Below are 14,784 nucleotides of genomic sequence, written 5' to 3'. Positions count from 1 at the left end.
AAAGAAGGCTTACCAAATTTCCACATCAACATAATTAAATACCAAAACGTTCTAGCAATAAAACATTGATTTTTTAAAATTTTCCGATAGCATCGAATAGTCTTTGATGGCATCTAAGTCTACTCAATGGCATTGAATTGTCATCTATATACCTATTGATTTACGAATTTAAGACATCATATCAACGAGATTCATTTCATTAATTGCAGTGCTCAACCCATCACACCCTTTTTATTTCTCAATGAGTTTCATCACTTACTTTAGTTTCATTTATTTTGTAAGCATTTTTCCTTTTCTCACGTGACAATTTATAAATTAATTTTAGAATTTTGTTAAATGGGTCCATGATTCAGTGGTGGTTAGAGAGTTGCTTGTAACATCAAAGCTACATGGGACTAACCGAGATGTTTGTGAGAAATCTACCCCATCCATCAGTTTCTCCAGCTCATAATAAGACATAATCCCAAAAATAAGCCAGATTAAAAATTTTAACGGACCACACTACAGGAAAAACTGGGGATGAAAATGCCCACCATTGGAACCATCCCAGCCAATGTTTATATGGCATCCAAACCATTCATAAGGTCAATCTAACCGAGAGGAACTGAAAACACCAATATTATCTTGATCTAAAATTTGTGTGTTCCCCTGAAAGTTTCCACGGTAGGCAGGCGTTTCATCCCCACTGTTCCCTGTAGTGTGATCCACTTGAGTTTTGGATCTAGCTCATTTCTGGGATCATGTCCTAATATGAGTTGAAGAAACTGATGGACAGGATAGATTTCTCACGGACATCTCAGTGGGGTCCACCTAGCTCCTGCAGGAGAGGTAGCAGACAATCTAGTGATTGCCAAAGGTGGACCCCACATGGCCCACTTCCAACGCCGGTGCTCATAGAGCACCATGAGTTATATAGTCCCTTGTTGCATTGGGGCACTTGGACAATCCGTTCAATATTTATGGAACGGCAGACCTAATGAACAATCTGAGCCGTCTAATCGTTAGGGCCCACCATGGGTTGCTTATGACTCTAAATAATCATTTCTATAAAAGATTCCTAACCATCCCATCCAAGGCTTGGAAACCGGGTGGCCATGAGAAAAGGAAGGCCAACTTATGGATGGATCAGATAACCTGGCTACTGTGACTTTCAAACTAGAGACCCAGAAATGTATTTTGAAGGGTCCAGATTGATCAGTTGGACTGTCTAAGTGTCTGAATGCAACAAGGAGCACCAAACTCATAGTGCTTTGAGGGCAGGCGCGTGATGTATATGCCTTATATCCACACCGTCCATCCGTTTTGAAAAATCATTTCAGGGTCTGATCCCAAAAATGAGGCAGATCAAATTCTCAGGTGGACCATGATACTGGAAACAGTGGTAATCAACCGTTAAAAACTTCTCGTGGGCCACAAAAGCTTTAGATCAAGATGATTCTTGTGTGGTCTCTTCATCCAGGTCTTTGTGACCTTATCAACATGTTGGGTGGCAAATAATCATTCCAGTAGCCCTATGAAGTTTTTAATGGTGGGGATTCAATCACGATTGTTCCCCGTGGTATGGTCCACATAATATTTGGATCTACTTTAATTTTGAGATCGTGCCCTAAAATGAGCTGTCAAAATGGATGGACGGTGTAGATGTAAGGCACATACATCTCAATGGGCCCCACAGGGATCCACCCAAACCGCTCCCCCATGTAAAGTGGGAAGATGATCACCATACAGTTTGGCACGCGTGCTGCGTGTAAAGGCCCTTAAGATATGAGTACAATGGAGCGTCACCCGTATTGAATAGGTGTGTCCAATCTTCAACCAATGGCCCAGATCAATCGATGTGGGGTCCACCTACCCAAACAAGGCAATCTTCATGCACTCTGACCCAACTGGATTAACACATTTCACTAGAGTTCGTTTTGCCTGTTCCAAGTCAGAATCCAGCTTGTACCTGCCAACAACTGGGCCCCACATGTTAAGCACTGTTCTAAAACTCGGTGGGTCGACTCAAAAACTCAACCGAGTCAACTCGACTCAGCAAGATTGCAAGGGGAGAAATGCTAACGGTACAGTAGAAAGCGCCATTACAATAAATGAAGCTTGATTATGGCATAGTCACTTATTTTATAGTAGTAACTATAATATGTACGGTTCAAATCATTGGACCATTCAATCCTGTAGGGCCCACAGTCGTGGCAAGATGCCTAGATCCTGACTCACGAGTGAGCTCATTCACTACTTTAATTCTGCAACTAGACTTCTTAACCAGTAAACTCAAAGAAAGAAAGGCGCCGCCGGAATACGCCCACAACGCAAGCCAAGAGTCATTGCCCCTATTTCATCCCTCACCATTAAAAGATGGTTGGCGGGAATCTAGCAGCATTTCAACTTCCAAAATTTCAAAATTTCTTGTGAAATGCATGTTAGGTCCCTGCTTGCCATTTTTGAAAGTCGGGTAATACATGCACACCGACTCTGGGTGCAAACAGAAACTCCGCTATGAAAGAAATATAAGAAGAAATGAAAGATGATAAATCTACATGTATTCATCAGTTACATCATCCTCAAATAGCAATGTATCCTGTCCCTCCCCAGATTTATTTCTAGCTTTCGAAGACTTACCAGAAGGCTTTATCTTCGTCAAGGGCTTTCGACCCTTCTCAGCCTGCATCTCCAACCCCTTCTCTGATGGCTTCCGCTTTCTTTTCACACGTCCGTTCGTTCCCATATCATCCGCGATTGAATTACCAACCACTGCACAAGCATAATCACATTAAAACTCGAAAACAGTACACCAAACTTTCACAATTGTGTGATGTTTGCTCTGAATCGATGACATTTTCAGCTCTAACCAGTATTCCGGAAAGGCAGGGCCCACCTGGGCAGAGTGGTGCTGCAAAAGAACTCCCTCAAACAACCCTGGCCATCTGATTGTTTGGCTGAACAAGGGTGGTCTAACAAAACCTACAGCCGACGACCTGACAGTCCATTGACAATGTGAAAAAATAAAAAAAATACACTGGTCAGATGGCTGCAGTTGTTTGTTGGAGTAGAATGTTGTCCACCACTCACCCATGGTGGGGGCAAACAGGGGGTCCTACATGAACCAACTGGAGCGCTGAACAAAGATGCCATGAACTCAGGTCAAGTATCCTAGAAGCATAAAGTATGCCATATATCATCCCAAAAAAAAAAATAAAAAAAATCCAATTTTTAATTCTGCATCCAAATCAAGCACAATGACCAGGGCTTGTGCACAACCCATGATTTTTTAACCGATGGCTCACGTAACACTTGAAAGATTACAATGAAAGGTTGTCAAAGACATCAACGCGAATTGAAAGAAAACAGAGAGGATGTTACCTTCAACTGGGCTCAACTCCAGATTATCCTCTTGCCCATTCTGTCCCGCCTCCTCGGAAAGCGGAGATCCGGAATGAGTGCTGTCTTCTAACTTTGTCGAACTTCCGACAAACTTGTCTTGCTGTTCGGGGATGTCTGGAGAAGGAATAGCTGGCAAGAAACAAAGTTCTTCCTGAGACGTATCTGAATCGCTAAAAGCTGAATCCTTATCCACTGTCACGATATCGACTTCCTCATCTTCATTAACGTCCAATTCTTTCACCTGAATGAATGCCTCAATGTTAGATGCAAGCAAACTGCCCAAAGAAAGACGGGAAACATGAGGGGAGAAGGGCAGCAAGGCAGCAGGACACGTGTATTGTCCTGATAAGCCAATCCAAACCCAGTCTGGTGATACAGACTATTGATCTTATGAGAACCCCCAACGATGGAAAATCCTGAGACTTGAGTGGCCCATGAATAGATAGTTAAAGGGGCTCACTACTACTATAATCTGGACGGTGGAAAAACGGCATTTGAACTGATGGATGATTTGATGTGAATGCGGTGAAATTGGTCATAATACTGTCTTTTCCGGACCAAAGCTGCTATGCTCTGGGTCACTTGTTTGTTATTGGTAGACTCAGTGATCACTGAGAAATGAAATGATTGGGAGGGAGCCCCAACACAAGAATTTTGACCAACAGATCCTTCTGAAGAATGTTTTTTATTTTATTTTTTATTTTTTATTTCTTGGGATGAGACTTACAAATTACATCCATGGTTGTGACGAAAAGGCCAAAACTTGAATGACTAGGATCTTCAAATCAGGAAGATCAATTAGAGTAGAGCATCACCCATCCACGGTAGGGCCCATCAGATCAACGGTCCAGATCACCAAACCATGGTCCTCTGCACACTGTACATGTCTCCATGTATCAGGATTCCATTGTGTTCTCATTTTACCTTTTCAGTATCGGGCATCAAATCAAACTCATCTTCTCTCTCTTCATATTCTTCGTTTTCCTCAAGCTCTTTGAAATCGGGAGCGAACGCACTCCAGTTCTCTGTATAGTCCTTGGCCCATATATAGACTAGACCCTTCACAGAAAGGGAGACCAGAATGGGGTGGACCGGATGCCAAGCCAGATCCGACAAGGCTTCTTTAGGACCTTCTAGGAACTTCACTAGATGCCCAGCCCTGCCCCATATATAAATCTTGTGGTCCCCTTTAGTAGCAGATGCGCCGACCACCCACTCACCATCGCCGCTAAAACAGGGGGCCTTCCATTGGATCTTAGTGACAGAATCCTGAAATTCCTGGAAAAGCACCAAGCACTTGGACCCCACAGCCTTCAACTTCTCAATCCCTTCCAACTCGGCCTCACTGCTACTGAGTTCATCAAGAGCCTGTGCCCCATCTTTCAGGGGCAGAAGATTCTCATAGACCCGGATGGTCCTATCATTCGAATTTGTGAGCAGGTACTGCCCATTCCTGCTGAAAATGATATGCTTAATCACAACACCTGAAATGGGAACCACTGCACGGACGTGGGTATTCTTGGAATCAGTTATAAGTATTTCCCCATTTGCATTCCCAACATATATCAGATCCCCATGCTTGTTGAAAGTCGCTGGAATTACTCTGATGGCAGGGGACCCATCAGCAAATTTGTTGCGTGAAGGAGGGATTGCTTCAGCGCCCACATCAGATATCGAAACTGGCAGCACAGTCGTGCTCCCGGTGTTCAAGTCTACAAGGATAGGTGCAGATGAAAGCGGGCACGCCAAGCAGGTGGAAGGAAAGTAGGAGCCCGGATGGAGGCGGGCATGCAACGTAACATTCGGCAGCATTACACGGGCTACCTTCTCCCCATCGACAACGTTCCAGAGTGTCAAGGACTTGTCGGTGGCTGAAGTGAGTATGTGGTGACCGTACTTTGACCAACAAACGCTTGTGATTGCTGAAGTGCAATCTTTATCGCGGAGCTCCTTAGCAATTCCTCGGGTCTCAAAATCCCAGATAACACAGCTACCGTCATGACACCCAGCTGAACAAAACAATCACATCCAATTGTCAATATTGAACCACAAGATTCAGACTGTAATTACATCACCATGACAAATAATGGCCGCAGAAATTTTTATCGACGATGTTATACAAAACTGAGGAATTGATGCTGAATGATAGAAGTGGCACAAAATACTTAATATCTCAAAATTCTTGTTTACAAGAATCTGAAGCTTGGAAACACTGTGAAACAAATCGATAACCATTGTTATCAAATGCGATCACATATGCGCATACTATTGATCAAATCGGATATGCCATGATGGCATATGCGATCCTAGCAAGTATGCCATGGCATACTTTTATATGCGATAAATATGCGATCGCATAGTTCCCAATAGCCAAGAGCCGAAGATTTTTATTTTTATTTTTTATTTTTTCAAATTGGAGAACACTTGCCTATAATTAGGCATTCATATCCCCTCCATTTTCACTATTCTTTACTCCAAAGCTCTAAATCTCTTACTCTTTCTCTCTTACACCTCTTTCTTTCTTACTCTAATCTCTCTACAATTATTTCAATTATGTTTATTTTTTGTATTTTATAAGTTGTGCTTACTTTTTGTAAATTAAGTTGTAAATTATAACTTGTAAGTTGTTTCAAGTTATCCATTTATCATTAAAATTTCTTTGTTCGAAGTTTACAATAATTAGTTATCTTTTAATGTAGCTTGTTGATTGTTTTGTTAAAATTTATATAATATAATATAAGTAATTAAATATATCACTTAATGAAACACTCAAACTATAATGAAATAAGTAAAATAACCCAATCCAATCATGTGTACTAATTAGACGAGTTTTTCCCTTTTTTTCTTTTTTTTTTTTAATAGAATTTTTAGAATTTTTTTCTTTTTTTTTTGAAAAAAAATATGCCATGGCATATGCGATTGTGCGATCGCATATGCGAACAGCATATGCTGATCGCATGCAATCACATATGCGATTTGACAACATTGTTGATAACCCATTTAATATTAATTGCAGGAGGCTGCGTTCCCAATTCATTCCAAACAGGAAACTTCCTCATAGTATGGAACTTAGTTTGTAGATGTGGGGCTATGGTTGGTCTATCCAAGCCATTGATCTGATGGCCCTCATGGATGGACCATTCCTCCAAACTCTCCCAAATTTGAAGATCCTAGCCATTGACTCTTTGGTCTTTCATCCATTGAATATGGTTTCTTTGTGCATTTTCTTTTGATCATGTATTTGCATGCCAACAAGGTTAGAGTTGACCAATTAAGAGGATATTCTGGGAATGATCCAATCAAGAGGAGGGCCATCGGATTAATGGCTTAGTTTGACTAGGAGAAACCATTCAATAAGTTTCATTTTTAGGCACTTAATAAGAGTTGCTTTTAGCAACCGCCTCAAACATCAGGAGCAATAAGTTTCCCTCAGGAAGCCCCACCAGACACGAGTTGGGAGTACATCCAAAAACTAACTAGAGAAACCATTCTAAACTGAATTGTATACAGAAATTCTAATAGGTAGGTTAAGACCATGGTACAGGGCATATTTTCAACTAAAATATCTATAATACTCTCATATTGTAGTTAGTTAAAATCCAAACTATAACAGCATCAACACGCATCTCTTTCTGAGCTACATAGTTTTAAGTGTTTACAATGGAAAATGAAAGCTAACATCTCCAATGGCATATTTTCAGGCATAGCAATGGCCTACATGGAGGCTGGCAATTGGGTGCAGACCATGTACTTTAGACTCTTATCTCACTCAGTACGGTCAGATGATTTGTAAGTAACCATTACTAGGACAACCTACATGGCGTTAGAGTTGTTGGAATTTGAATTCATAAGGGCCCGTTTGGCCAGTCGGATTGGAAGGGTTTGGATGGTATTGCAAGGGATTGGAAGTCAAATCCCGGGATTGGCCTGGCGTGCCAAACAGAGTCGGTGATCTGATCCCAATCCCATGTATCTCAAGACAATCCGCTGACAACACCATCATTACATTTAAATCCCATCAAATCCACCCTCATCCTTCAAATTTGCCTGGGACGTGTTTGGTGTGAGGGATTAGAAGGGATGAGAAGGTTTAATACCGGGATTGGCCGGGCGCGCCAAACAGACTGCATATAGCAATCCAGGGATATATCAATCCCATGGATCTCCAGACAATCCACTGACAACACCATCATTACCTAGAAATCCATGCCATCCACCCTATTACCATTCAATCCCTTCCAATCCACCCGGCCAAACGGGCCCTAAAAGACAGGTTTAACCTTGGTTCAAATATAAGAAATCCAGGGACGAAAACTCTCAAGGAACCTGATTGGGACCAGATCTCCAATCTCACTGACATGTTCCCTCCTTCCATATATATATGGAGGTAACAAGTCGGTGAGATTGGGAGCTTCCCAAGAGGTCGAACTCTATGGCCCCATTGTCATGTGTCTTAGACATCCACACCATGCATTAAATGCACCATTCCATGGTGAGCCATGGGCCTAAAAATCAGGCCAATCCAAGGCTTAGGTGGGCACACCATAACAACAGTTGAGAGTGCATGCCACCCATTGCAACCCTCCTGATTGTTTATAGGACCCACTGAGATGTGGTTCAGACATCCAACCCATCCATCGTGTGTTCCACTTGGATGAGGGGTCACACCAAATTTCGGGCCATTCCAAAACTCAAGTGGGCCCCACTAAGTGCTTTTAGATGTTTTAGACATGATTTCGCATGGTTTTAGATTGTGTGGCCCACCTCAGTTCCAGATATGCCTGATTTTTGGGACATTCCATAACCTAGAGGGGATCCACCAAATGCACGGTGTTGATATCCGAGACACATCACGGTGGAACCCACAGAGCTTGACCTCATGGGAAGCTCCCATGAGCTCAACCACATGGTACTGAGGGGTCACGCTAAATTTCAGGCCATTCCAAAAGTCAAGTGGGCCCCACTAAGTGCTTTTAAATGTTTTAGACATGATTTCACATGGTTTCAAATTGTGGCCCACCTCAGTACCAGATATGGCTGATTTTTGGGACATTCCATAACCTAGAGGGGACCCACCAAATGCAGTGTGGATGTCCAAGACACATCACAGTGGAACCCACAAAGCTTGACCTCATGGGAAGCTCCCATGAGCTCAACCACATGGAACTGTGGAACCCTCAAACCCCCCTAAGTGCTTTTAGATGTTTTAGACATGATTTCACATGGTTTCAGATTGTGTGGCCCACCTCAGTTCCAGATATGCCTGATTTTTGGGACATTCCATAACCTAGAGGGGACCCACCAAATGCACGGTGGAACCCACAGAGCTTGACCTCATGGGAATCTCCAGCTTCCCATGAGGTCAAGCACATGGTAACTGAGGATATGGTCCATGACATGGTGGAATGGCAGAACAGGACTCATGTAGCCGACTCCAATTAGTTGGTACAAGGCTTAGATGATGATGCTGATGATATGTCGGATAAGGATTGCAGTTCCACAGGAAAACAGGTAGCCATCTATTTGGCTGATATAATAAGAAAAAATCTGGGTTCTTTGTCTCTAGGTTGTATCTTAAATTGAATTCCTGCTCTACATTAGAAATTCAACAAAAAAAAAAAAAAAAAAAACTTGCCAATTAAACTGCACTCGTTGAAATGTTTCTGCACAATTTCATGTTGTACTATCCATGCAACATTCCATGACATTTTAAGAGCAACATGAGAACATCAACGAGTTCTACTTAAATGTTGGCGGGCACATCGGGACAATATTTCAGAAGCTATAGTTATATTCTTAATCTGCAATGCAGGCATTGTCCAAGGCAGCTATAGTCATCACCAGTGTTTTAAATAGCAAATAGCATGTAGTGTAGCATTCACCCCTCTAAAGCATATAACATAAGCTACATAGCGTATAGCGTAAGCTATACACTTCTTCTAGATTTTTAATCAAGGTTGAGCTTGCTTGCACTAACTTTACTAAAAGCATTGAAATATTAACTATTTTTTATTGAAAATAGAAAAATGTAAAAAATCCTTAAAAACATTAATTGATTTAATGTTGCAGTGAAAAATAACTTGTCACATGAATTATGTAGCGTGTAGCTAGTCTATGTAGTGTGTAGTGTATGCAAATTAATCATGTAGCAAAGGCTACACGCTACTTAAGCTATTTTCATGAGCTACATAGCATAAGCTACACGCTACATGCCGTAGCTATTTAAAGCACAGGTCATCACCAGCTTACTAAAAAAAGAAAAAGAAAAAAGAAAAAAGAAAAAAGAAAAAGAATTGAATTGATGTCTTAATGACCACTAGAAACTGTCATATATATAAACTACAAAGCAAGGATACGATATAATAAATGTTTTCAAAATCTCAAGGACCATTGCGTGTGTTTGACAGATGCTCAGCAGATGCCTAGTGGTGGTGGCGGTGTGATCTATCCATGTAGGTGCCTGGAAGTGGATTTCGATTTTCTTGCATTGCACAAATTCTTTTTGTATGTGCAATCTAAATGAGAGGATAAGAGGAACACTGACTTTCTTTTACAACAGACACCATACAGATTTCGTAATTTCAATTCTCCATGAAATGCACAAATAATCAGAAAATGCTCATTTGAAACAGTCAACTTCAAGAACAAATACAAATCACCCTGTTTACTAAGGGATCGTACACAAATTTGGCCACTCACTAATTTACTAAGGGTACCATCAAATTCATAAAAATAAATTGACCAATTTGACAAATCAGGTCCAGTGTACAAGTTTAGTAGGCAAAGCAATCATTAAACTCTATCTAACTTTGCAACTTTAATACTATGATAACACATTGAACCCAAGAATTAGAAAATTCCAAGAGCTTGAATAAATATGAACCCCATGGAAGTTTATACACGATTACAAATAAGGGCTGACTTGGCTAGTCCAGGGTAACTGGATCCTCCATGCTCTCATTAGTGAGCACCTTTATCCTAGTTCAATACCGCCTCCATTAGTGGGCAGCTTCCACATCAAACAATACCATGGTTACCACCAGGGCTCCAATTATATTTACCTCGTCTCATCCATCAATCACACATATAAGGACTTGAATATCATTATTGGTATCAGTCAACAATCGTTTTTTAAACATCATAGGGCATCAGGCTTTTCTAACTATTCTTCCTACTCTCTCTCTCTCTCTCTCTCTCTCTCTCTCTCTCTCTCTCTCTCTCTCTCACACACACACACACACACACACACACAGAGTTGCCAGGCTTCAGTATATTCTGGCCTCACATTGCTTCCACTATGATCTTTGTTTCCATCTCTATGCACACCTATAGATGTTCGCTTCATCATAGTCGAGAATACCCCTCTCTATATTAAAAGTGACCATAAATAGGGAATTCTTCTTTAGTCATGGGGTTCCCTTAATTTAAAAGTCGATTCAAATGTTGATTGGGTTCCTTGCTCAAATGGTCATCAACAGACTTTGGGTTATTGCATCTTCCTTGAGACAGGCCAAACCTTGTCCCTTGGGGGAGTGAGCATCACACTACCTCCATCACTAATAAACTTACTTATATACAGATTCTTATTGCAAGACATTCGCCATTTAACTTGGTTTCAAACTACTACAATTACTTAAGTTCCATTTCATGTTGGCACCTAACCAACCGAGATTGAATATCACTTCTATGTGAAAAAGTGGCTTTGGGCACCATTTGCGTTGTCATTGTCACCTCACAACATCAGCTGGATAAAATCTCACCAAGGGGCCACAAAGGATCACCCACTTCCTTTACAATGATGTAATATTCTCAAGCTTTTGTTAGGATAATCCTTCACAAGCGACCACTCCTTATTAAGCCCAAAATCTCTTTGTACACATTTCTTTCATGAGGGGGTAACATTTCCATCTGGAAAGATAATTGCTTCAATTATGCATGAACTCACATCACCGACTAGACAAGGTCTGCACCAAAGGTCTTTAAAAGGATTCCTTACGTCTAATGCAGTGAGACAATCTTCTCAACACCTTTGTTAGGATAATGCTTTGGCCTCCATAATTAGGCTTAGCACCTCCTTACCATGGTTCTAAACATCGCCATTGAGCCAACTTGGTACTGGTGCTGAATGAACTGGTCGTTAGGAAAAACTCTGAAATCAAACTCAAGTTGGAATAATTTTGACCAAGTACAAATCAGTCAAGGAGAATTGTACAGGTTCTATTCTCTAGGCTAGGAATCATCATCATGATCATCTAAGCCTTATCCCAATTAATTGGGATCGGCTACATGAATCTTTTTCTGCCACTCCACTCTATCAAGGGCCAGACCTTTGGTTAGACCATAGATCATCAAGTCTTTTCTTACTATCTCCATCGACGTCCTTTTGAGACTTCCCATTGCCCTTTCAGAGCCTTCAACTTGTATCAACACACTCTTTCTAATTGGGGAGCATCAGTCTCTATTAAACATGACCAAACCATCTAATTCTACTTTCCATCATATTATTATCTATTGGTGTTACTCCCAAGTTCCTTCTAATGCATTCATTTATTATTTTATCCTTCCTTGTCTTGCCACTATTCCATCTCAACATCCTCATTTTAGAAACACTCATCCTATGAACTTGTTGTTCCTTAACTGTTCAACATTCTGTTCATAAAGCATGACTTGTCTTATAGCTATCCTATTAAATTTTCCATTCAGTTTGAGTGGTACACGACGATCAGGCCAAGCTTGAATTTTATAGGCAAAATCCATCTTAATCTCTCCACTTTCATGAATTATTGACCCAAGGTATCAAAATTCATCATAAATATGGGCTACTCGTACCCGAAAATTCCTTATTCCATCCTTCCTTCGCTTGCCACTCTTCCAACTCAACATCCTCATTTCAGCTACACTCATCCCATGAACTTGTTGTTCCTTAACTACTCAACATTCTATCCATAAAGCATGATTGGTCCTACAGGTATCCTATAAAATTTTCCATTCAGTTTGAGTGGTACACAACGATCACATAAAACTCTAGAGGCCAAGCTTGAATTCTATAGGCAACATCCATCTTAAACTCTCCACTTTCATGAACTATTGAACCAAGGTATGATTCTTCCCAACATTTGCCTTTGCTGCATGGCGGAGGAAGAATCAGCAATCACCTATTTAGTCACTGCACTCTCATAGGCCAGATTTGGTCTTGTTTTCTCTCCTGGTTCAATCTATCATGGGCTTTCCCCAATTCGACGGGTCAGCTGCTTATGGCCTGGCATGGGGTCTCCTTTTGTAAGCAGAAATCTATAATCTGGAGATTATCTCTTGCGGCTATTTGGTGGGCGGTGTGGGAAGAGAGGAATGGAAGATGTTTTAGAAGGGAATCTAAAGGGCAGGATTCCATTATGCAAAGGGTTCAGTTTTATATTTTCGAATGGGCTTCTATTATTATCTCTCTAAAAGACTGTAATGTGCTTTTGCAAAGGGTTCAGTTTTATATTTTCGAATGGGCTTCTATTATTATCTCTCTAAAAGACTGTAATGTGCTTTTGCAAAGGGTTCAGTTTTATATTTTCGAATGGGCTTCTCCAACCCAAATAGAAAAAACATAATTTTCTAGCACCCCAATTCATAAAACAACAACAACAACAGAAGAATACTGTTACAGTTACCTGCAAGAAGCGTTCCCCTGCGGTTAAAGGCGATACATTTCATAGTCCCATGCTCCAGATATTCCTCTATCACTTCTGGAAAATCTCCCTGCAACGGATCTTCCCAAACCCAAAAATAAAAATTAATAAAATTAATTTTAGAAAAAAAAAAATTTCAAGATTGAAGCTGAGAAGAAGCGAGTAGAAACGCGACTGACCGATTATGGATACATTCATGGCGTTCGAATTCTTGAGGCGAAGAAGGAGCTTAGCTGAGCATTAGACGGTTTCGGATTGTGGTGGCGATTCTGAGAGAGATCCAAAATTCTGCTTTTCAACGGACGGATTTTTCCCCCTTTTCCTTCATTTTATTTTCAGCCGTTGATTTGTTTAGGGTGTGATGGGAAGAAGAAGACGGAAGAATGAGGAAAGCAGAGATTTTGAGGGGTTTGGAAAGCAGAAATTTCGATTTTCTTCTCTCTCTGTTTTTTTCCTGAGATCGAACCAGTTTGAGTTTGAGGGGGGAAAAGAGAACCCTAGCGCATGTTAGAAAATACAAGGACTACACTTCGCACTATTTTAAAAAAGAAAACGTTCTTTCCTTTAGGTAGTGATTCCTCCACTACTGAGGTTGGTACGGTGCTCAGGGATGAAGCGGATTGGCTGGTGTACCACACACCACCGATGTGGCTGATGTGCTGACATCACCAAGTTTTATGAGTCCCATCATAACGTATGAGTTATATCCAAACGGTCCGTCCACTTGGTGAGATAGTCCTGAGGCTTGGGCAGAAAAATATGACAGATCCAAAAATCAAGTCGACCACAATGTAAAAAGCAGTGGGGGATTGAACGCTTGCCATTGAAACCCTTTTGGTCACAGAAATTTTGGATCAATATGATATTTGTTTTTTCAGGTCTTTGTGACCTTACGAACAGATTGGATGGAAAGTAAAAGTTTTAACGGTGAGAATCATTGTCCCACTTCTATAGGTGGTGTGGTCCACTTGAGCCTTTGAAATTATTTATTTTTTGAAACAAGAACTAAAATGATCTCGCGAAATGGATGAACGGTGTAGATATGATAAATACATCATTATACGGCTCATGTAAATTTGGTCGAACCGTTCGTACAACTTGGAGCTCGAGTAGCGTCAGTCGCTTGTCTTCCAGCTACACGTACCCACACCAGCTAGGTTGTTGGGGACGCGGATTTCCTGCAAAAGGCTTTCGCAGGAAGCTCCTGCCAGGAAACCTGAGTGGGGCCTACCGTGACGTTAATTGAAAATCTATTCCGTCCATCCGCTTTGTGAGCTCATTTTAGGAAATGAAACAAAAAGTGAGCAGGATCTAATATTCAAGTGGGCTGTATTAAAGGAAAAGGTGTTTAGAGAAATTATTACCGTTGAAACCTCCCTAGGTCGACAGTGATGCTTACATTCCATCGTCAGTACAACGGACGCGGATTGGCTCCTCCCCTGCCACCAGCCAGTGGCCGACGGTCAGTGCTCGGTGGGCCCTAACATGATTTATGTGTTTCATCTATGCTGCCCATCTATTTTTAGACATCATTTTATGATATAAGACCTGAGGTATATATCAGTCTCAATTTGACGATATTACAGGAAACAGCGTCGATTGAGCGTCGACCATTGAAAACCTTATGGGACCATAAAAGTTTTGGAGCAAGTTGATATTTGTTTTTTTCCTTTATCTGCTCCTATATTACCTAATTAACAGATTGGATGTCAAATAAACAGTACAG

At 41.0% G+C, this 14,784-nt stretch overlaps 1 protein-coding gene across 2 annotated transcripts; it reads right to left on the bottom strand.

Annotated features, from left to right (window-relative positions):
- Positions 1-2,477: 2,477 nt before the first annotated feature.
- LOC131229062 (protein RBL) lies at positions 2,478-13,594 on the bottom strand. 2 transcript variants are annotated; one of them, XM_058224921.1, is made up of 5 exons: positions 13,238-13,594; positions 13,041-13,139; positions 4,306-5,390; positions 3,361-3,622; positions 2,478-2,751 (listed from the first exon to the last, which is right to left on the bottom strand). In XM_058224921.1, exons 1-5 carry the CDS (start codon positions 13,254-13,256, stop codon positions 2,534-2,536), a joined length of 1,683 nt encoding a protein of 560 aa, XP_058080904.1. In that variant the 5' UTR covers positions 13,257-13,594; the 3' UTR covers positions 2,478-2,533. The 2 variants fall into 2 exon arrangements, with proteins under 2 accessions (XP_058080904.1, XP_058080905.1); XM_058224922.1 differs by having other exon boundaries at positions 13,041-13,128.
- Between the last annotated feature and the right edge of the window lie 1,190 nt (positions 13,595-14,784).

The sequence above is a fragment of the Magnolia sinica genome, chromosome 16 (assembly GCF_029962835.1).
Source record: "Magnolia sinica isolate HGM2019 chromosome 16, MsV1, whole genome shotgun sequence".
Lineage (NCBI taxonomy): Eukaryota > Viridiplantae > Streptophyta > Magnoliopsida > Magnoliales > Magnoliaceae > Magnolia > Magnolia sinica.
Note: the sequence above shows the minus strand (reverse complement) of the source record. Positions and strands in the feature narration are given on the sequence as shown.

Bases quoted from the DNA above. Each gene is read 5' to 3' on its own strand.
- LOC131229062 (XM_058224921.1), bottom strand. The intron at 5,391-13,040 runs GTAACTGTAACA...TGTTTTGTTCAG, and splicing joins CAGGGGAACGCTTCTTGCAG to CTGGGTGTCATGACGGTAGC. The intron at 3,623-4,305 runs GTAAAATGAGAA...GCATTCATTCAG, and splicing joins TGATGCCCGATACTGAAAAG to GTGAAAGAATTGGACGTTAA.